This window comes from Rhyacophila brunnea, unplaced genomic scaffold, assembly GCF_057557595.1.
Source record: "Rhyacophila brunnea isolate RB1 unplaced genomic scaffold, BYU_Rbru_1.0 scaffold_6, whole genome shotgun sequence".
Taxonomy (NCBI): domain Eukaryota; kingdom Metazoa; phylum Arthropoda; class Insecta; order Trichoptera; family Rhyacophilidae; genus Rhyacophila; species Rhyacophila brunnea.
The window spans coordinates 14,272,629-14,297,620 of NW_028233276.1; the positions used below are offsets into that span (position 1 = coordinate 14,272,629).

The 24,992-nt window shown below is 34.2% G+C and overlaps 2 protein-coding genes across 2 annotated transcripts; one reads left to right on the forward strand and one right to left on the reverse strand.

Moving 5' to 3' along the window:
* The first annotated feature begins 235 nt into the window (after positions 1 to 235).
* LOC147065239 (uncharacterized) lies at positions 236 to 13,062 on the forward strand. Its single transcript, XM_085956852.1, has 9 exons — positions 236 to 460; positions 1,232 to 1,577; positions 3,588 to 3,823; positions 4,933 to 5,054; positions 6,437 to 6,530; positions 8,552 to 8,697; positions 9,394 to 9,543; positions 9,800 to 10,440; positions 12,878 to 13,062. Exons 1-8 carry the CDS (start codon positions 424 to 426, stop codon positions 9,962 to 9,964), a joined length of 1,296 nt encoding a protein of 431 aa, XP_085812978.1. The 5' UTR covers positions 236 to 423; the 3' UTR covers positions 9,965 to 10,440; positions 12,878 to 13,062.
* A 4,123-nt stretch (positions 13,063 to 17,185) lies between these two features.
* Positions 17,186 to 24,814, reverse strand: LOC147065240 (uncharacterized). Its single transcript, XM_085956395.1, has 2 exons — positions 24,332 to 24,814; positions 17,186 to 18,473 (listed from the first exon to the last, which is right to left on the reverse strand). The coding sequence occupies exons 1-2, from the start codon at positions 24,680 to 24,682 to the stop codon at positions 18,312 to 18,314; spliced, it is 513 nt and encodes a 170-aa protein (XP_085812521.1). The 5' UTR covers positions 24,683 to 24,814; the 3' UTR covers positions 17,186 to 18,311.
* Positions 24,815 to 24,992: the final 178 nt, after the last annotated feature.

Sequence of the window (24,992 nt, forward strand, 5' to 3'; positions counted from 1 at the left end):
CGCAAGTTTTTGCGAACTTCATTTAGAGAAAATCTACGATACAACTTTATAATAATTATATTATGATGTGATTTAAAATATGTTCAGATGTTAATTAGGTATAGGTACCTAGGTACATTTTTTTGTTGTTTCATTTTGTTTGTATGAAAACTAATAATTATCTAAATATTCTAAAAGCCGTTGTTTATGGTTTAAATTCTGCGATGACTTTGTTTATTATTTATGAGCTATTTTTGGATGAATATTCTCTATGCTATTATGCTATTTTAGGTATTGCTTGGTATTACAAAAGTTTATTTATATATAAAATTAAATTAACAACTAACTAATTGCGCAACCGAATCGCTTTGCATAAACTCTCAAAAGTATACCATACCTTTATCCATTTTGAAAATTTTACGTAACATAATTTAAATCGTAACCATGATGGACACCGAAAACAAAAAACAAAAAGCCGAAGGTAAGCTATGTGTCAAACCATTATTTGCTTTGCCAATTTCTACGACTATTCAGCTCTTTATATTAATTCAAGCACGTAAAAGAGTAATTCCTAAATTCATTTTATTTATCGCAGCTTTCGATTCGTGAAAATAAATGGTTTACGTACAGATAACAAATATAATATTCCATCGCCCAATCTAACCTTACTAACATGACATTGGTTTTGGCGGCAAAGATTATTTACTAATTCCGAGGCAATTTCAAGAGTAAAAATTCCCAAAGAAACTTTTCATGAAAAGCCGTGTTAAATTTAAAAAAAAAATGGGCATTACCAAATTCGCATACGTATTTACTATTGCTTTCAAATGTCTTATAACAATTTTATTAGTACCTACCGAAGAACATTGATTCAAAGACTTCAGACGAAGACAACATGGTAATACTGAAATGTGAAAACAATTGCCAAGAATGGTGGCTGTAAATTATGATTTATATCCGCCATGTTTCATTGCACCAATGTGAAGAATATTAATTTTTCTTTAACCACACTTAAAACATTGCAGAATCGTTATTAAATATTTGCTCCATTCAAGTGAATTAATGAAGCAACTAACATACTTCATTGAATCTACAATTGATGCTGGCGAAATGGCAATAGGCGAAATGGATGTTAGTCACCTCCTCAAATTATTAGGTCCATGCTCTGGGTCAAAACACATTATAAAACAACATGTGAATGACCTTATAAGAGGACACATTACCAGTTAATTAATTTTTTTTTACCTTTCAGAATCTCTAGAAGTGACTGGTGTGTCGAGGAGTGGCCGTGTTCGTAAAAAGAGTTCGAAACTGACTGACTTTGAATCACCCGATGATATCGACTCGCGTAGAGCTGTCCGGGCGCCTCCCTCTGCTCACAAGGCCAGTACTCGGCCCCCACTGCAGTCACATGGGCATGTCCCACCCTCCAATGTGCACCAGCATCCCCAGTCACACCATGGTGGTGCACACATGGGTCGGACAGATGATGCAGATGACTCGCACCATCCGGGAAACAGCGAAGAAGATGCTGAGGGAATGGGCGGGTCGGGTAGCGATTCAGATTTCTACGATGCTACCCTCGATAACCAAGACAGGTGAGAGCAAAGAGTTTAGGTGTCGGATGCTTAGTCAATGTTAATGCAGTGTCGCAATCATACTAATGCAGTGGTTTCCAAACTTTATGTTACTACGCCTCCCTTTTAAAAAAATCTAATCTTGGCGCCTCCCCAATTTTATTACCATTTTACATAGTTAAAAATGTACAAATACAAAAATGAAAAACAAAATATAAAAAAAAACAAGGTTGTTATAATTTAAATTAATTTGTTTTTCATGCGATGAATGTGCTTGTTAGTACAAAGTGCTCTTTTTCTACTAAACGGGATCAATATTTGGATTTCATTGCAGCTAATGCAGAAAATCTCGTTTCGCATAAATATGATGTTACGAATGTTCAGTACTTTACTTACAACTAGCATTGCTTTTCTTGACAAAGTATTATATTATTCTTCACTCAAATTTAACTAAAATTGAACTAGGGTTTTTTGTTTCAATGAATTATCGCATGATAATTCTACCAATTTTTCCTTTTCAATCCAAATTCATTATCGTTCGTTGACAAATGGATTCTATCATGGGCCCCACATCCTGAAGCGGGCTCACCTACCTATCGCTGAGGTAATGGCGGTGTGGTGCTTTAAAGTAGTGTTTCCTAAATTACACACGGGACTTATAGTTTAAGTATATCAATCATAAATATAACACAGCAAAATGCAACGCAAAATCACCTCAATCAACACAGCAAAATTAAACTATTTAATAGCCCTAAAATAAAGTAGCGCCTGTAGGCGACTTTTTTTACTATTACAAAATTATATTATAAAATTAGTCTCCATATCTCCAGACAGGTTTACAAACAACCTTTTATAGGATTGTTTTTTTTTTTATGTAGTGTATAACTAGCGGCCATTTTATAAACTATGCATTTGCAAACTGCAAACCTCCGGCTACATTAATTGTGTTAAACTTTTCGCGCCTCCCAGTTTGGAAATAACTGTACTAATGCATTGGTAGGAAATTTGAATGAATTTGGTGGGTATAATTGTTTATTTAAACATCTCGCGTTTAATTTTGTAAATTCAAATATACCACCTTTTGCACATGGTACTTACGTATAGCAGAGAGAGGCGATTCGGTTGAAGTGATGGCTTGTGAGGCCCGGCTAACGAGATAGGTATTATACGACCATTTGCTAGTTGATCGACGTTTGCCTCGCTCTGAACTATTCTATGTTTTAAAAATGTAACTAACTCATTTGTGGGGGGTGGCATAAGGGCCTTTATCAACTCATTATAATTGTCAAACTGTATTACTAAAATAAAAAAAATATGATTACGTGGGACCTTCTGTTTTTAAATAATAACCTAACCTAATCTCAAGAAATGTCCCTTGATCTTCTGTCTTCCATTTAAAGGTAATCTAAATGCATGTGCATCTGATAATTGTTCACATATAAATATGTGTCAATTTGTAGAATATTAATTTATCTATGGCTATTAATTGAAAAATATTAAAACTGTTTAAGAATCACAATCAAGTGATGCAATACAAAAAGTTTATACAAATCTCTCTAGATCAGGCGTTGGTGAACTGAGGAAATGAAGGTTCAATAAACATTTAAATTAAAATGCACAAGAAATATATTATATAACTACTGTCGAAAAACATCTTCTTGGCTACGTGTTAAAACTGTGAACTAATAAGCTCCTCCCATTTTTAATCGCACTTCCATTATAAATGAACAAGCTCTTCCCATTTAGTCGACGACAGCGCCTTCCGGCTTATGCCTAAATCTTCTTGTTGGACAGTAGTGAAGTGATTGTTATTTGTAGCAACCATTGCATACATTGGTTATAAGTTATGACATAAATCGGGCTAGGATTCCGACCACATCCCACCCCATCAGTATTGACTCGGCAGTCAGTAACACAGCACGTTTTCATTATGAATCCTCGAGAGTTCTGGAGGACATGGTTCCGGTTGTATTAATTTGGTTCTAAAACAATTTTTAAAAATTTATTAAGTACGAGTATAATAAATTTCAGTATGGAATCGATGGACACAGACGATGGCAATCATTCAGATGCCGACATGCCCCTCGACTCATCAGGTGATGTAAACAGATTGTCACAATCAGGTTCCGATGGTAGACATCACCCCAGCGAGTTGGACAGTCGACCCTCGCATTCGCTTTATATGATGGAGAAGAGCAACAAAAAGAAACTCCTCGTTAAAGACGGCAAAGTGGTTGGCAGAGCTAAGGCGCAGCGGAAAGATAAAGGTAAATTATTGGCAATGAATAAACTATTGCTTGAGAGAATTCTATTCAAAATACCATCCTAATCCTGTCCACAATATAAGAATATCTTATTGCGCATTGGCATACTGAAGTGAAGTATCTAAGTAATATCTCGACAGAACATCGTACATCTAAAGCTAGCTGTTTGAGCAATGTCACTAATGACAGCGACATAATGGTACTAATGTTCTCAGAGCTGTAATGTCGTTCTTCGCACCTCAACACATTTGGTTGAGTACTGCACTACATCACTCAGCTCTTTGCAATAGTTCATCCGTTTCTGTGTTCCATTCTAGTGTACATCTTGGCGATCCTGGTCGTTCACAGAGCATTCAGATCACTGTGAAGGATACTCACTCCACCCCTTTTTCCTATGTTTGCACTTACACCCCACTCACTGATACAGTCCACTACTTCTATTCTCTATCTTTGTCTTGTATGTTTATTCATGGCAGGTGCTGCGAGCAACCAATTTTTTATGGCGCATGCAAATAACTGACTCCAGATCAATGGCCTTCTTAGTTCTTAACTGGCCACTGTGGTTTCGCGACCAAGCTCTGTCAGCGTGGCCTAATAGACAATATATAGAAGCAAATCTCAAATACTAAAATAGTCTTTCCAATTAAAATTACAAGGATATTATGTTTGTAATTGAACAGACTTTATTTCTACTTATGATGTATTCTGTAATATATATATATAATATATATATATATTTACTTGACACTAATGAACGCAGTATGTTGAAAATAAAAGAGCTCCTGTGAATGAGCCTAGACATCTGGGTCCATTCGTACAAATTTTATTATATCTAAACGAACAAATACAAATGAATGTGGGAAAAAATAAGCTATATCTGCGTATCAAAAGGGTCGTTATCAATTGCAAATCTATGATCATGTCGTTACAGCATCAAACATTATATGTAAGTACTTAGTTGAAAATGAAATCTACTTACATTGCAATAAGGGTGATTATTATAGATGTTCATTCAATACTGAGATTTTGTATGCGAGGGAGTATTCTGATTATTCAATGATTTTATCTAATAGCATGTTATAACTAACAAGTTAAATATTCCATTATTTCAGGTAAAAGTCGCATCACAGCGTACATGATGTGGTCACGTGACGTCAGGAATGATCTCATTCGGAAGTATCCCGAGATGGACTTCTCTGCCATTTCTAAAAGACTCGGTGAAATGTGGGCTAATGTTAGTATACTTACCTAATATAATCATTAAATCTGTAGTTTCGGGGTAAAATTGCTGAAATCAGTTTGGTTGCAACTGAGATAATCGGTTTTGAAATAAATCACAAAGTTCAAAATACTCTTGCTTAGAAGTTAATTGGTGTATGTTTTTAATAAGTAATTTTACTTGGAGTTAAAAATGGTTTTATCAATTACATATAAGCTATTTTTACAAATAATTAAAATATCTATTTATTTTGCTTATGTGATGAAATCTATGATACACAAGAGCACAATAATAGTGAATTTACAACATTAATAGTTGTACGAGAATTATTCTTTACACACATTAGCATTAAAATCTTAATTTCGTAAAAACGCTACTTATAAACTTTTACCCTGTATCCACAGAAAAGTCATTCACAAGAACGTATTTATCATAGACTCGTTGGCAACATGTCAGAGTGCTGGTCGTAGCATGAAAGAACTGTACTGATAAGGGGTGCACCTATACGTTTACAACTTAAAATTTCAATGATTACGGTGCATGTGTTAAAATAAATTGAATATTAATTTTCAATTGAATTTAGAAATTTCCGACGTAATCGACGAAATAAAAGCGTAATACTGGAAATTAAATGTATTAAAATGAGATGGAACTGCAGAAACTACACCCAAATTGCCCGAAAACGTGAATTCCGATCACGTAACGTCAAGGTTCTACTGTGTACCTCGAAAAACATTATAGAGACATGAAAATTTGCATGGCGATAGCCATGTTTAGTATGTAACATTAAATTAATATTTCAAATGATTATTAATTGCAATCAGCTCAAAAAACGTAATTTAATACTCCCTTTCAAATTATACAGTTAAATAACAGGTAATTAATTTTTTCAGTGAGATGTTCGAGAGATTTTTTTCTTTGGTCAATAGATTTAAATAAGTTGAATTCGTGAACATGAAAGATAGCTCACTAATATTATATAGTCCATTCTGGTTATTTTTGAGTAAGCTAGGTTCAAACATAATATTTGAGTATTTCTAGTTCTGTAAGAGTCATGATTGCAATTCTGAAGTGTTATTTTGAGTACATTTAAGTTATTATGTAAGGGGAATCATACTTACAGAATGAGAAATACTCAAATATTATGTTTGAACCTAGATAACTCAAAAATAAGCAGAATGGACTTGGTTCACTATGCTTGTGAACCACTCATATGTTGTGGAAAACGGTAGAAGAGCCTCTACTGTATTCAACAATATATTGCAGCACACTTCCCAATTGAACCAGTATGCCGGTTGGGAAGCTCTGTCGTAGATGTCCATGACAAGGTGTTGACTGAGATATAGTGGTAGCCTTATAGTCCTATTTATTTTAATCTTGTTCTTATGGTGTTACAGGTAAACTATCTCGAGCGGTACGTTTGGAAGCGTAAAGCTAAACGTTTGTCCGCCAAGAAACTTGAGCAGACTCCTGTCAAAGCTGTATCACATGGTAATTAATTTTATTCAAAGATGTGTAGTGTATGGCGACACCTCGGTTAAAGACAGGTCTGGCTAGGCATTTAAACATGAAATTTTATTACATTAATACTATCGACCACTAGACAGAATTTGAATTAAAATTTTTATTGATTTGAGTTTTTTACTATTCCATTAGTCTTTTTTTGCGTACCAGGTTTCGCCTTTTAGAATCTTCAGGCACTGTGTGCACCAGTGGCGAATGGTGGAGATAGGCTGTTAAGATCCACCATAAATAGTGCACACTAAACTTTGTCAGTCATACGTATTTGTTTTCACTGAAATAAGACTACAATTTGCAGATGGTGTTGGTTAGTTTTTTAGTCTTTAAAATTCAATTAAACCCTGCGAGAGCCTAGTCATAATAGATAATAGTCAAAAAATACTCGTCTATCTATAATATATCTAAAATTATGCAATTAAATCATATGAGGCGTCTAATTCCAAAAAGCGATAAGTCCACATTTGATCATAATCGAGAAAAAAATATGCACGCATTCTTTGTATAATTTTACATATTGTATAAATTCCAAAACGCGACAACCCTACGAAAAAAATATTTTAAGTCTCGATTTATTACAAAAAGTGCCAAGTCCATGTTTCATATTATTTAAAGCTTGGTTGATTTCCCGCGTGTTTAAGTCAACCAATAAGGGATCGTTCAATATTGAAAAGGGTGTCTCCCATGCTGTAGCATCTGGTAAACTCATGACTGTGCCACGGAAATATGTGCCTTATGCGGGATAAATTAAAAAGTGAGGTACAAGTAGCGCTACGTCCAATTTTATTTTGCGTATATTTATTGCATTTAAGAGTTTATCGGCTGAAACAAATTGCCATTTGGTTCTAATTTCGACATAGAATATAACGGAAAAAATAATCTCTCGTTAAAACAAATAATTGAAGCTTGAAACATAAAAACATTGTTTCCCGAAAATATTGAATTGTGGACTTGTCGCTTTTTTAATTAGACGCCTCATATAACTATAATATTTTTCACCTATTATCGTTTGGTTTGGGCAGGGTTTAAGAAATTTTGAACAATGAACTGACAATATGTGTAATATGTACCTATTCTTAATCCAACGGATTAATGAAAAAGTATGTACAATTTTGTTGTATCGTCCAAAATATAACCAAAACTATTATGGTTTGGTTAGGCAAGGTTTAATTGATTTTTAAAAACTAACCAATACCATCTGTAAATTGTAGTCTTAGTTCAATAAAAACAAATACGTATGACTAACAAAGTTTAATGTGCACTTTTTATGGCAGATCTTAACAGCCTACCCTACCCTTCGCTACTGGTGTATGGCGACAACTCAGTTAAAGACCGATCTGGCTAGACATTTAAACATGAAATTTCATTTCATGCATTTTCGTTAACACGTTTTACTGAAGACTGAAGAAAAAACCTTCTCTAGAAGATACTATAGAGCCTAAATAATATATGAAAGTGAAGCTGAAAAAGAATGCTGACTAATGATTAAATAGTGTTAGAGTCTGTCTTCTATAAGCTGGCATGCGGTTTCCCCCCCGCTTCAGCAGTCAGCACTGCATTCCCTCTCATTGAAAACTTGCAACAGTCGAACGCGATGACACAATGCTTTTCATTTACGAAGGATGTGACATGAACGCCAGCTTATAGAATACAGACTCTAGTAACTGCACACTATTATCGCCTGCATCTGTCAAAAACTGAAGCATTTTAACACAATTTTAAATTCATTTTTATCAGGAAATTCTTTGAATCATTAAACATACAGATATTGCCAAGATAAATCCTGAGACTTGATTCTGTTATATTGTATGGTAGTGGTGTTCAAAGGGTAATTCCATCGCGTGCTACAGGCTGTTTTTTTCCACTGTCTTTTCAATCCGATGTGACATTTTCACATATTGAAAAAATTATATACTCACTTTAAAAACAGTTGAGATGTTTGTTGATGTGCTAATTGTATTGATTTTATTATTATTGTTCCTAATTGTCTTCAGCTTCTCAACATACGGTGAAAGGTCAACAATCCGCAAACCACAATGCATCAAATGTGACCCCGCCTAACCAGCATGGACACGGACAGCACTCGTCAAGAAGCAGACACCAATCACACAACAAGCAAGCAGGTCACACGGTCAATTCGGTAAGTCATCATGCATTTGTTGCATTGCTGTGATGGAAGTATAATCCTAATTTAGCTTGAATCTTTGCGTCCAGGATATCTCCCCACGCCTGCACTGCCTTTATGGTGGATTTTACTTCAACAGTTGTCATGCAACTCCTGGGTGCTAGCATCCACACGATCCACATTCAATGTATTGTGTACCTCCAATAAAGTATTAATCAAAAACCTAACTTCTACTTCTAGTACTAGAGTATATGAAAAGGTTGGGGTTTACAGGAATCCTTATCGCTCTTTTTGCATCTTGCATCTCATAGAGTCCTGTGGGACAGTATTGAAGCAAGTTCGGTTGCCTTGAAGAAACGCAATCCAATGTCGCGTCTTCACTGTGGATGATACGAGAGACTGCATAGTCCATTTTCTTATTTTCTTGATACTGACAGAGTCATAGTCAAAGACACCCAGTGTATGTATTTAGTAAGGTACCATGACTGCTGTAAATCATAAAGCTGCACTGTCACAATATGTACAAGCATAGAACAGATGGAATTTGGGCCTGACTGAGGACAAATATTGTCAATAAAAAATTACAAACATCTCACTTATTCAAAAAAAAAAAAAAAAAATACTTACAATTAACTATAAAAGGAACCTTAGTAACTTAGTAACTATCTAAGTCTATGGACAAAAAACAATCTCATTAATCTTATTTTTCAGTCATCAAATGTTTCCGGAGGGGCAGGCAGCGGAGGAGGAAGCGGCGGCATGTACAGAGTGGTGGGGGTAGGTCCTGCGGAGGTAGGGGCACATCTTCGATTACTTGGTGAAAGTTTGGCCATCATCGGGGAACGACTCAAGGAACATGAGGTTAACCAAATACTTGATTCATAATGTTATTACAAACAAAATAGATACAGAATGTATTAATAGATAATTATAATACTTTACGTTTTATTAATTATGGTAGTCATTCATGACACTTCTAACGTGCTATTGTTTGGCTTACCTACTTTTTGGATAAACCGTTAAATCTATTTTCCTTCAAAGTAACAATGATCATAAATTTTAAGTAACATTAATTATTTTTTCCATACATTTAAGCATTGTTTTTGTTCTTTTGCAGGGTCAAATAGCAGTTTCCGGCTCCGTATCAGTTCTCCTGGATACACTGCTGTGTTCTCTCGCTCCGCTAGTTTGCTTGACGGCCCACATACCCTCCATCGCTCCACCACTGCACATCTTACAGGACACTCTCGATAACATCGCCTACATCATGCCTGGACTCTAAATTGTCCACAAACTTTCTGTGTTCAGTGGAACTACACCTGATGAAATTACATGTCTCAATTGACATCTGAAATGACAGCAGTGAGGACTGTTTCAGTGAATTTATAAGTGTATAATATCAGTTCATCCATGAGTTAATTCGCGAGCCATTTATATTACGCGGCTGCAATGTTTACTCAAATATTATGTTGCAGATGGTCGCAAAAGATTATGGATGTCCTTTGTAAATGAATCTTTTACAGTAATAAAGACAGACCTGAAAACAGTCAAAATTGAGACGAAAACTTTCTATAGGTATCGGTCATACATACCTATAATTTTACAAATATGGCTTTATACCGCAAAAATAATGTTAATAAGTTTTATTTATGTTTTACACCTGATTTAACTATGTATGTACGTCAATTTGTCATGTTTGCTCAATTAAAAGCTTGTTAGAGAGAACATCGCTCGGCTCCATAAGTATTATTTCAAACCATACCGAAATCTACCAGTATATACTAAAAAATTCTGTACCTCAGAGCCAGTGTATTTGTACTATGTGCGATTTTGTTAAAAATTAGTTATCTACAGATTTTGTACATTAAGGCTATATTTCAGTTGAGGCATGGTCTAAATAGATCGTGGCTAGGCGATGCGCGGATTGTGCAAATGACGCGTGCCGAACGAAATATAATTTGTCATAAAAATTCAACATGCATCCATTTAATGTTATGTTTAATGTTATATTATTAATAATAATATTTAGTATATTTATTGACATGTTTTCTTTTTCAAGTACATATGTAAAGTTTTTTAGTCATCTTTACACAATTTAAGAATATATTCCTCCGACGCCATGACAAAACAAATTGACATGCGCACACCTCGACTGTCGGTCTCCGATTGGCGACAAGTGAAAATGAGAAAACTAGTTGAAAATTATTTGCCGTTTCACTGATGTATGCTCTTAAGTATTATCACTTTCAGAGTCAATTCACTTTTTGAGTACAAGATAACCTTGATATAACGGACAAAATATCCGGTCAAATGTGAAAATTGTTAAAAACATTTTGTTAATGTTATATGTTTAAATCCAAGTATCATCGCTTGTAAACAATGTTCTCCGCATGATAATTATGTCATACCTCTCGCACTCAAATTCGAGTCACAATGCCGTCCTGCTCGTAGACTGGATGTAGCACAAACATTTTTGCAATGCGGGTCGCTGTGACAACACAGCAGTTTAATTTGTTGACTCGAAATGAATGGATGCATTTGTTATGATCTTGGAAAACGAGGATGGAAGTGAAGATGGCGAGGAAGAAGGAACAACACGCCAAAATAAAGTTATCATTTATTGACTATTAGTCAGATAACGAAATTCCGGTATATTACACGGATTTTCGTAATAGAGTTCGACAGACTTTGAAAGTGCAAACATAATTTGATTCTTTTTTCAAAGTAGGATTACTGAAAGCATGCGCGTCGATATCGAACATTAACATCACTTCACAATGCGTGTGTCTGGATATATCATCCAAAGATGTATAAATAGGATTTTGTTAGTGTTTTTATATAACGGACTGTCGGCTTTAACGGACACCCCCTCACCCACATTAGTCCATTATATCGAGGTTCTACTGTATATTCATTACGAAAACCTGAAATTTCTGAAACCAAGCAAGCTGAAAGTCCACTCAAGCAACTGAAAAATCCTAAATTATGTTTTCCAGAAAGTGTTCTTTTTGGATATATTATGATACATTGGCTTAGAGGTACAGAATTAATCTTTACAACACATCATCATTCTATTTTGTAAATCGTTTAAATCTAAAAGTAGTTTTCAGGAGGCAGTAAAAACTGTTTGACTTTTGTTTCAATTATTTATGAAGTTTGCAAAATTTTTTTGTTGTATGGACACAAATAACGAGGTTTTTGGGGTTTGATTTTTGAAATGATTTGATGTATTATTGGTGCAAGAATCTTATACGGCTGCAGATATTCGATAATACCAACGTATTCATTAAACTCATTTTCGACCAAGATGGGATTTACGAGTTTCACAAGATTGGCTGATTAAAAACCAAGTACTTATATTTACAATATCAATTGGGTCCGTTTGAGTGTTGGATTGAGAATGCTGTGGACAGGGTTGGCACAAAACTGAATTGACTTGACTGATGATAATTGCTAAATTATGGCCGCAAGCCTGAGAGTCACTGTCTCTTCTATCCTTTACCAGTAAAAATTTGCACAATCGCACAGTTTTACTGACAGTGGTTTTGTTTTAACTACCAGGATTGTAAAATAGAGCACACGTTTATTACAAGCTGTCAGCTGTCTACGTTATTTCTATGCAGTGGATTTCAGCTTTCTGTAATTTATTTTGTATTATATTATGCTGGTTTTCTTTAACCCCACATAGACAGACGGAATATTATTTTTTGCATACTGTAAAAGCTGAAACAACGATATTAATATTGTAAAACATGTTTAATAGGTGAAGTGTTTCCCAAACTGTGGTATGTGAAATATTTAAAATGGTACAAATATTTTTTTTTTGTGTAAAGAAAGTTTTAGCAGAATTAGAATTAGTCTACTTCATTTTCGTTAGACATCCCATATTATCCAACCACAATACCGCCAAAGTCCCTAATTAAACTTGTAAAAAATGAGGTGCTCCGGTAAAACCTATGTCTATAGGGGTGTACAAGGTTATTATAATGGTTTTGAAACAATGTCATTTTTGTTAATTCTATTTCGAGTTGTTTACGTTGACAGTGGTTTTGGACTATCAACCCATCTTCAGAACGGTCGACTATATACGACTATAATAGTTATAGTCGACCATTCCAAAGATGGATTTATAGCCTGTTACAGCTGTCAACGTCAATGAATTAAAGTATGAACAAAAATAACTTTGTTTCAAAACCATTATAATGGAGTTCTATCACGTAAACACCAGTTCAATTAATAATATAGCATATTGTAGGTTTGGGAAACATTGTTACATATAGCCAATTGAAAACAATCTGCTTAAGATTTTCAACGATTATTTTTTTTGCAATAGATGTATTTTATTTTAATATGACTGAATATAAATATTGTTGTAAGCCAAATTGTCTTTTATTTACCAATTTATTTGTTTGTCCCGATATTTTAGTCTGGTCAGTCTGGTTAGTATGGTCAGGCTGACATACTGCTGCCTACAAACATCTTGATTTTGTCAGATGATTCTTATTTTCTGGACGGAACGCATGCATCCATGCACCCCATTATCGAAAAATCCAAAATTTGGGAAACATTTGGAAAATTATATTATATAGATACAGTGTCTCCCAATTAATTTTAATCATGAAACCGTTTTATATTTCAGACGGTAACAACCCGTTAAATAGTTTAGTAAAAAGATGTAGCGCAAGCAAAAAAATTCTTTGCTGCTAATTTTTTCTTTATGCTCTGATTCTGCAAGAAAATCAGTAAGGTTGGTGTTAAAAAAATATATTTTGTTCCTCAATCTAAAATTGGAATCAGACGGTGTCCTCGGGCTGATAAACATATCATCATTTAATTTAATGAATATTTTGACAATAGGCAAATTTAAGTAACTACGAAATGTTCAAACATGCAAACAACCTTTGCCGCAGTTCAAATTTTCTAATGAGGATTTTACCCCCTTATATTATTTTTTCGGATTTCTGAATGCAAATGCACGGCCGAGTGGTGATAATCTATACATTCTATACCAGCGCCCGGCAACCTATGCCACGAGCTATGCAAGGATTTTTGGTGTTACGCCTCGAAAATGACAGTTTATTAAAATTTTCAGTACTTTAAAAACTGTATCTTAATAATATTATGATACACTTTTGAACATTGAGTATGTTGATTTAGAGTTAATCGAATTAAACAATAAAATAAAACAAAAGAAATTTGGAAAGTAAACTTCTAAACTGTCAGAGATGAAATTATGAAAAACGATAATTATCTTGACATGATAACCAAAATGTGGAATGAACTCCCAGACAGATTTCATTCTATGAAAAAAGTTGCATTCGCTCTTTTAAGTATTTTCGGTACAACGTACATACTACTGACACCCCGGAAGTCCGGGTAGGGAGGGGAGTCGGGGCCGCACAGCCCGATCCGACCTCCGCATTCAATTCTCCGGTCGACCTGACGTTAATGACGCCCTTGGTAGCGCGCCGTCGGTCGATACGTGTGAGTCACACAACCAGCTTCCACCCCTCGACTAGCTCAGTGATGGTAAATTGTTCAGGGCGGTCAATCGAAGCTGGGTTTGGTTTGGTAGAGCACGTTCAGCGTAAGGTAGTCTTGACAGTTGGGTTAAGATGTAGGATTAACAGTTGATGATGGTAGATATTCAAAATGAAACACACGTTGTTCGTAGCACAAATCTTAGAAGAAAGTTTTATTTTTACAATTAAGGTTCACAAAAAAGGTTACTCACACAACACAACACACAGGTACACAATATCAATACACATAAATAATTTGCAACAGCCCTAAATTTGTTAATGATGGGCGCCGTGGGCTGCGGCAACTTAAGGTTAAGAATCTATGTATGACTTGATTTGTAGCACTAGCGAATTCTACACTACAACGTAGCACGCGAACTCTGAGATTATTTGACAATTCAGCGAAAATTATAACACTTGGCGTGGCGTGCGTTGGACACCGTGTCCAGTCCAACCTCTTTGACTAACTGCCTGCTAGATTGGTCACCTACCGCGTGCCGCCTTCACCAAGGTATTTCCCAGAGAGGGTTTGTCCGCAAGTTAACCCGGCCAAATGCCCTATGCCCTGCAGCGATCGACTTCGCATTCGGCAGGGGTATAAAATGCTGGGCTGGCCTTAGTCTTTCACGAGATTTTACATACAGCGGATCACAAACAAAAAATAAAATAATACCTATTACATTTAAAATATTTTTCAGAAGAACACTTTCGCAAGGAAATTCCGCGATACATAATTCGAGATACTTGTCAACCTTAATCACCATAGATACACAAATTTAATTATACTTTCACATGGCAATATTGCGTAACACGGTTGGAAAGGAAAAATACCATCTGCTATGGAATCCACCACAGATATTATTCCCCGGCGAACAAGTCGACAGAATCTATGATCGGGAATAGACTTAATTCCTGACAGTCATCGTGTTCAATTTCACTTTTCACCAACAGTGTTACTAATTTTGAAATACCTACAATAATAGTTATTGCTATAATTGATACAGAAGGGCCGTCGGCTTCAATTGGAAGTTATTAAAATTAACATCGGTAATCAACAACGAAATTCACGGAAAGAATGTAATCTATAATAATCATTAAATTATTAGTTAGTTGCAAAATATATCAAAACCAAATGTAAATACCTCCCACGGTGGCAACATAATAAAACAATTCACTTGTAAAGTTTTGCACCCCTTGGTTACACCTGGCGTTTTATTTACCTGCACTTCTTAATGCAATGGAAACATGGACTTTGATCTAACCGCTACCCCAGGTATTCTTCCAAATTAACCTGCTTTCTCTTGCCTTAATAACGACCCAAGGTTTACTAAGTACGGTTCAAAATTTTGTAAAAAATAAAGATTACATTTCCGTGCCGTCGAAATGTTATACCTACCTAACTTACCCTTTCGCGTTACGGTATTGTTTTAAAAACAAAAATTATTTGTCTAGGTATCCTTTAGATACGTACTTCTTATGTTTCGTTTTGTTAACTAATAAAAGTACAGAGCACTTTATTTGATTGAGCGGCGATAGACGGACATTTGGCTTAGCGGACTATAAGAAACATGAATGTGGCATCCATAGCTTCGCTCGTAATTTACCCTAAAGGGGTCCTCCATACACGTAGAAACGTGGAGGTATCACTACTGTGAGCAAACATTCTCAGTTACGAAATATATTATAAACCCGTATCGAAATTGTGTAACTGAAGAAAATTCGGAAATATGCATAAAATTAAAAACTTCAAACTATGAACCAAATATTGAGGTGTTAGTTTCCAAAATTGAACCTCAAGGGAGTCACTAATGTTTAAATATTGTAATTTTTATGATGTTTTCATGTAGCGTGTATTATTATAGTCAAATAAATTGCCATACAATTTACTAGTTTTATTTCAGTGGCACGCTGAGTGTGAGTGTCCAGTACTTTGAATTACCTTTTTTGTGGCACGCTAATGCATTTGGGTTCCTGACCGCTGTTCTATACCATCACACATAATTTTTAAATTATTGTGACAGTAATCGTCGACTAAAAATAAAATTAATAAACTGTTCTAGTCCATTTCGTCTAGTAAATTTTTAAAGTGTGATTGAAACACTTTTAACTAGTCTTTAAACCCTCGATCTTAGGATGGATGTATATGGGATGGATTTTGGTTGATTACACCATAGGGTCCAGCCCATATGAATTGAATCATGAAAATGTTAAAAGTGTGAACATGATTTTGAAGAGGAACTACAATTTTTATTTCTTTAACCAGTTTACATGTAAGTTGTTTTCAAAATAACCATTTCACGGAGGAATTTCACGTGACCTCGTATTTGATTAGTTTTTGTACACTCACGGCCTGCTGCAAGGGTGAGAAAGAGAAGTTGTGAATTCCCATGCTTTAAGCTGAGGTGTAGTTTTCTCTTTCTGTTGCACAGTAGGATAATGGTTTAATGGGTGCTCAAACGAAGACAAAAATATGTCATTTTCATGACAAATGTGAAATTGAGTATATCTTTGTGATCATGAAAGACAAATATGTTTGTTCAAGTTGAAGAATGACAATAGTAGAGACCACCAGTTCTGATCTGGATAGTAGATCACAGACTGTAAAGTGAGCATGCCAATCAGTGTTAGTTGTTGCGACCGCTACGCGGGTCGGGCCTATGGAATCTCACAGACCATAAAAATTTACATGACAGTGTGCCTAAATTGATATTATTACAATCATAATATGATGTACATAATTATTATTTTTATTGTGATGTAATGAATATGTCTTGAACTGTGACACTTCGTTCTTGGCCAGTAAAATCCTGCCATCTTTAAGTAAATTATTGGCGTATTAATTAGAAATGAGAGGACATCTCAAACACATGCCTTGAATTTAAATACATAATACATGGAAAAACTACATGTATATATTATGAATTTACCACATTTAGTCAGTTATCACTACATTATGTAAAATAAAACGCCAACGTAAAATTGATAACATATTATTTATTGCACGTAAAATGGTAACAAATATTACACCTATAATATACATTACAACTATCTCCCAACTAGTTCCCGCTACCTGTTGAACATTTTATAACTAGGATATCAGTAAGATGCGACAATGATGGCAACCGCAATAAACTAGAAATATTACAATTTTTTCATTCTCAATGGCAGGGTTGCGCCAAAGGTGGTTCATGAGTCAATATTTCAAAATATATTGTGCATTAATTCGTTGATTTGCAATTCTTTGGTAAGTGCTGGCCATACGTACACACTTCATAAATTTTAAAAAGATTCAGTTTAAGTAAATGATTTATTTAATACATTGACTGCTGACTAGATAATTAGTAATTAATTACCATATTTAAATAGCATGCTAATTACATCTAATTGCCACTTGATCGTTACGTGCTAGGCGTGTCGTTAGCGTCCAATGTATTTTTTTTCATAAAATTATCAAAAATTACTTTTTGGGTATTTTACGGGCGATCTGGGTGGTGCGCATCCTCTACACCCGGTTGGTGAGGGCCTGTACGATGGTATGAAAAAAATCTACACTATATTCTCCAATTAAAATTAAAATAAGCAACCGTAAACCAAACCATATTAAGCATAACTAAGAATCTATAAATTAGGATTATTTACATAGTGAAGGCAAGTACACGTTTTCAGTCCGGTATGTCTTACTAATTTGGTAACCCTATTGCAAACCATTGGATTTATTATTACATAATATTATCATTTTAACAATTGCAAGCAGCTAACTTAAAACCGAGTACAGTAAAACCTCGTTAATTCGAAACTTACAGAACCAGTAGACAAAAATATTTAAAGATATAAAATATAAAATACCAAGGCAAAATAAACATTAGGAAAATTTCTAATTTCTTTAATGTTTATCAATCTTAATTGATTAAGATTTTAATATACATTGTAAATTGTGTGCCAGGTGTAATTTATAGAATAAGTTAATATGTCCATACAATATTTTTTCGTACTTACAAATTGGTAAAATTTATATTGAAATTATGTCAGTGGTATCTCAAGTGATATCCGATTTTTCGTAATAGGTTTACCATATTATTTGATTGTCCAAAAAGCAGACAGGTATATTTATCCCGGAGGCCAAATCATTTGCCTGCCGCCCAAAATGTGAATGTGGAAATGAAGAACACTTTGAGCGCCATCCCGACCGTTATTGACGACAAGACGATAGCCTCCCGGTAGCTTTTTTTGGGCAAGGTTCTTGGCTGTGAGCATCAGGTGAGAAAGAATCTGGAACAGAATTATGAATGATGAAAATTTATTGATGAAAACCAACGTTATAGTGACAAAGAAGCTATTTTAATTTCATATTATATGCTATTGACAGTTGTTCCGGGTAGGTACACATCGCGACCCGAGAACTACAGGGTTCTAAGTGAACAACTGCAGCAAAAAAGTTATGGGCTGTTGAAGTTTTGAACGCTTGTATTTTGTTAATTATGAATGTTTTCAAATATTTTTTTGATTGAATATATTAATGATGGTACTGCTATGTTGTAACTGTCAATAAAACTACGTTAAAACAAGTTTTTAATGGTTAATTTTATATATCATAAATTCAGTTAGAACTTTGTCCACCTGAAACTCAAACGACTCGCCTTTACTACAAGGTTCTAACTGAAATTTGTATGGAAATCCTGGTGATCCAGGACACATAGTTTCACTTTTTCATGTTAAAATAAATAAAACTCTTGAAAGTTATCTAATATAATATTTTTTCCGGAGAAAATGTATGAAAATTGTTGGGAAAATGGGAAATTCGGAAAAACTTAAATAATTTTTTGTAATTTAAAATGAAAATTATGTTGAAAATAAATTTAATAAAAATACAAAACTATTGTTGACACAACAAGCCCAATGTTTATTGTTCAATTTCAACTGGCTTGTTGTCTTCGTCTACATCAGATACATTTATTGTAATTGTGTATACAAGATTGTTGTTACTAATGGCTGAGGGAATGTTGTGTAAAAATTCTTGTATCAAATTATTCGCCTCAGCTTTAGAATAAACTTCAAGCCAGCAAGAGGCATATTTTTCAGTTCCATCATAGCATCATAATGATATTGTATAATTATTAATATACTAATTCTTTATAGTGTGGGAATTCTTAGGAATAGGGATTTTAGAATACAACATAATCATTTCTTCACCTCATCTACTGAGATCTGAAACATCTCAAAAATTTATATCACTTCCAGGAAGACTTTTAAACCTAAAACATTAAATCAATGAATGAAATAGCCTTAAAACACTCTCAATATTTAGACATTATTATAGATTGTGAATATGTAACTGTAACGTCGTTTGTAACGAAATTTTAAAAAAATAACGATAATATATAATTAAACCTCACTTACGTTTCATAATATTATAATTCATCTATTAGTGAGTTCACAATTTACTGTTGATATCAAATATCACGAAACATTTTTTTGAGGTTATGTACGAGGGTGGGTCAATAATTCCTTAGAAAAAAGCATTAAAACAGTTTTTATTTTTGTATTTTTTTTTTATTTCTCAACATAATCTCCTTGGAGCTCAATACACTTGGTTAGACGTTTCTCAATTTTTTTTAAACCGTCAGAAAAATAAGTTTTCCGAAGGTCCTCAAAATAAGCATTTGTCCGATCGATGACTTCTTCATTTGAAAAAAAAACGTTGTCCACTTAGCCATTTTTTTAAGTTTGGGAAAAGGAAAAAGTCATTGGGGGCTAAATCTGGCGAATACGGTGGGTGGTCGACCAATTCGAACTTCAATTCTTCAATTTTAGCCATTGATCGTAAACATGTGTGAACACGGGCATTGTCCTGATGAAAGAGGATTTTTTTCCTGTTTAAATGAGGCCGTTTTCTTCAATTTCGTTTTTTAGCTGGTCCAATAAAGATGCATAATAATCCCCTGTTATTATTTTTCCTTTTTCCAAATAATCAACGAAAATAATTCCACGTGCATCCCAAAATACAGTAGCCATAACCTTACCAGCTGATTTTATGGTTTTCGCCTTCTTTGGACATGGTTCGCCTTTCGCAATCCACTGCTTTGACTGTTCTTTCGTCTCGGAGTATAGTGGTGTATCCATGTTTCATCTACAGTCACAAAGCGACGAAAAAAATCATCCGGATTGCGTTGCATGAGCGACAACAGGGCTTTAGAGGCCACCACCCTATTGCGTTTATTGTCGACTGTGAGCAAACGCGGCACCCATCTTGCAGAAACTTTTTTCATGCCCAATTTTTCATGTAAAATAGAAATGACGCTACCTTTTGAGATCCCTGTAACCTCAATTATCTCACTCAACTTTAATCTTCGGTCACTTAACACCATATCGTGGATTTTATTGATTATTTCTGGTGTAGTCACCTCTACAGGACGTCCTGAGCGTGGTTCATCCTTTGTTGATGTACAACCACGTTTAAATTCATTTAACCAGTTATAAATAGTTGCAAGTGAAGGAGCAGATATGCCGTGAACTAAATCCAACTCATTTTTTATTTCCTTTGCTGTTAACCCTTTTATATTAAAAAGTTTAATAACAGCTCTAAACTCAATTTTCTCCATTTTTGTAAACAAGCAAATTTTTTTTTTAAATGTACGAAAATAAAAAACAACAACCCGACCAATCTGATTGAAACTTCGCAGCATACTGAATCGGTAGTGCCGCTGCATGAAAACAAACCGCTTACAGTACTAGTCGCGCCACCTGTCGGCTTTTCTAAGGACTTATTGACCCACCCTCGTATCTCGAAGCTATAGTAGTTTATGTAAATACTCGTGGTTTATTGTTAAAAACACTGCATGAAGTATATAATAATAAATTTAAAATACAAAACAACAAGATTTTACTCTTCATATTGCAATTTAAACCATTTTAACAACTTTAAATGTATTCACAACCACGAAATGTCAAAACAGATAGAACTTCGTAGAACGACGGATCTTTTTGATTATGATAGAACTCTATAGTACCACAGATATTTTGTAAAGTGCACATAGAACTCGGTAGTATTGGGGTTTAATGAAAAAATATAAGAAATATTGACCTCATATTGATATAGTATGTAGATAATATGACTTGGAAGACTGCCTCATTATTACTTTAGTTTGGCCAAAAATCGACACTTAGAACCTTGTAGTTCTCGGGTCGCGACATGTATCCAATAATTTGTACATTGGTACATTTTCATAATACAACAAAAAATATTGGCACTGAATGGGATTTGACCCCCATAACAATCATATTCCAGACGCTGTGCTTTACCATTGAAACTACCGATGCACTCAGCAATTACGGTGAAAAATTATATATTCAATAAAGAATGGTACATTCTTAAATTTTGTGTATGCATTTGAATAAAAACATCGTTAAATTAGAAATTCAGGCCTGTTTTTCATTATTCACGATTGTGAGAACCTACTGTATCCTTTAATAGGTATGATAAAAAATTGCAATATAGTATGTGATCAATAATAAAATACATTAAAAAATTAGCAAATAACTTCTTTTTACACCACATTACAACTATTGCAGCAATGTACTATAGCGCCTGTACACGTGCATGGATTTAAGGTAAATGTACCAATTTCCGTCACTGCTCCAATTATCGGCAATTTTAGAATAAATTCCAAAAAATAAGAATGGCAGGACTTCTATGGCTGTAAGAATGTGTTATCCGAAATCCACATTTCTCATGAGATAGAAAGAGATAAAGTTTTTGCTTCATGCTTGTAAGTACTTTCTGAAATTGGATTGTTTCCTGCCACACGTCGAGTGATTTAGATGAACTGGGATATTTGAGGCAAAAGCTTGACAAGTAAGTAAACATTTCGAATATCTAGTGTTAAGCATTTTCAAACGTTTTTTAAACTGAAGTATTAGATGTAAGGTTATATTTTAATATTTAATTTGTTTTTTTGCTAAAGTGTAAAATATTTTGTAATATAGTAATATATAATAGTATTGTAAAAAATCAAGTAAATTTTGCTGCCGGTAATTGGCACCGATACGATTTGCACTTGTTCTTATTATCGGCAAAAAGCTGATAATAGGTACAAGCAAACAAATTTTTAAAAGCGCGTTATTTTTTGATAGAAATTAAATAATTTAATATTTTAAAATCTTTTTAAATTATTTAAATATTAATTAACCTCCTGGCTAATTTTCGGCACACCAAATTTATATCAGGAGAATCAGAAATAGTCTTTTAAAATTGAATAATAACTTTAAAAATTCGGTGTGCCGATAATTAGCACATAATGTGCCGGTAATAAGAGATATCGATCATTATGCAAAAATATTAAATACTGTTATTAAATTATTTTTAATTACACAAGTAGCAGAGATTTTAGAAAGAAATACTTTTCCTTCTTAATTTTAAACTTTTTAAAATAAGATATAAATTATAGTTTACTTTATTAAATACGATTACAATGTATGCCGATAATAAGCACGAAGGGTGCCGATAATTGAAACATTTTTATTTTAAGGATGAAGAAGGTGCGAAAATTATACAGCCGGCAATCGCTTCAAGATGCAATTGAAGCTGTTAAAGGAGGAATGGCCACAATGGCAGCTACCAAATAATTCGGAGTGCCCAGATCCACAATCCAGGATAAGGTTCTAGGCAAATCATCATTGGACAGAAAGAGTGGACCACCAACAATATTGACCGTAAAAGAGCAGCAACTTATTGTTGAATGGATTCACCATATGGGAAAAATTGGCTTTCCAGTAACGAAATAACCCCAACTAATAGAGAGTGTAGCTTTATTACTGAAAGAGCTACAAAAGGCAAATTGCTTCACTGGTGGCATACCTGGAAGACATTGGTGCAAACTGTTTTTGAAGAGGCATCCAACTATAACAACAAGGGTCTCCCAACATTTTTTCATCCCATTAAAAGCTTATGGAAGACTTCGATCTTCAATTGGAAAATACAAAATAACAATTCAAAACTGCTGCGAGAAGATGCTCCATTACTCAAAACTTGTTTGGATCAAACAAAGAAGGAAACCATCAAAAACGGATTTAAAACAGGACTATACCCTACTAAGTATATATTATATTGTAGCAAAGTATGAATGAAGAAAAATATAAATCTTACTTACAAAGTAATTGTTGTACCTATATTTTTTAAGTTAAGTTTATTAACTTTATAGAAATTTCCTGTATAAGTTAAGTTGTGCCGATAATACGAACATAGGCTGCCGGAAATTAGTACCTAAATTTAATTCAGGTGCCGATAATAGGACCAATTGGCCTTATGTTGTTAAAACATAAAAAAAATAATATTAAACTTAAAATATTGTTGATATTGAACTTTTTTATTGTTAACAATATTTGTAAATATAAATACAAAAAAAGAAACATACAAATATATTTAAGCTGAGCCTATTATTTTAATCCCATGACCACATTTTCCTACTGGTGCCGATAATTGGTACATTTACCTTACTCGCACCAATAGTGTGTATTTTAAAACTATCGCGATAATAACTGTTTACACGTAAAAGTGCTGACTGTCTCGCCGATCTCATTCTTCAAGAGTAAGTGTACGTCCTGAGTGGCACCATTCGGCGCAGCGTTGAGCGGCGTGCGCAACTCAAACATATAAACGTATAACCAAAAAAGACATTGTCTACGAACATTTTCACACACGGTTATTGTTTGAGTTACGCACAACGCTCGACTCTGCGCCGGACACTGTCTAAGGGAGATGTGATGTTGTCATTGTAAGGTGCTATTTGCACGTCATAAAAATCAATAAAAATGCAAGTAGTTCGTTTTTTTCCCTATAGGTTTACCACTATCGTTCTACTGCGCAGGTGCAGATATCACACAGTCCAATTGTCGCGTGAAAATTCAGAAGCTTCCGAACTTTTTTGATCGATGCATGCAATCTTGCAACTTGCACAATAATACGTGTTTACATGTGCATTTTTTTGTTATGGCCGCGATAATACGTACTGTCAGCAGTAAATCCATGCATGTGCAAACGGGGGGGTATTGGATTACTCAGATTATCAAGATCATCAAATTGAAGTAAAATGTTTAGTTTAATTTAGTTGAAGGAAATGGATAGTACTTACTTCCGAATCATCTGCTGTGAATGCGTCTAGGCAAGACAATCGTTTCTTTGGAATGACTAGAAAATGGACGGGTGCTTGCGGAGAAACATCGTTAAAAGCCATGCATTTGTCGTCCTCGAAAATTATATCAGCTTTTAATTCTTTCGATAGTATTTTATCGAAAATAGTTTCTTCCGTGTTCTTACATTGCGCCGCTTTCTTAGCTTTGGATACCTCGTCACTAAACAACCTCCTAATAAGGATATATTCGGTATTTGGAAACGGTGGCGGCAATGTATTGAATCCCGAAATGTCGTACACGTTTACAGGTTTTGGTCGATATTTTAAAATCTTCGTTATTAATTTAAACATTTTTTGTGTATTGTAGCTTCACTTTGGATTTATATCATGCTTATATACACATTGAAATCAAATATTTTTATTATTATTATTGGAGGTTATAAAAGTTTGACAGCTGTCAGCCTAAAATGTCGCCAGAAGAATATATTTTTGAAATAAAATTAAATATACCTTCAATACCTATTCTAAACAATGATGTAAAAACAATATAGTTTTTTACATTACATTTATCAATATTATAACTACTAAAATAAAATTGTTCTATTTCAATAACCTAATAATGCAGGTAGTTCAAGTAATCATTTACTATTCTTCTTTTATG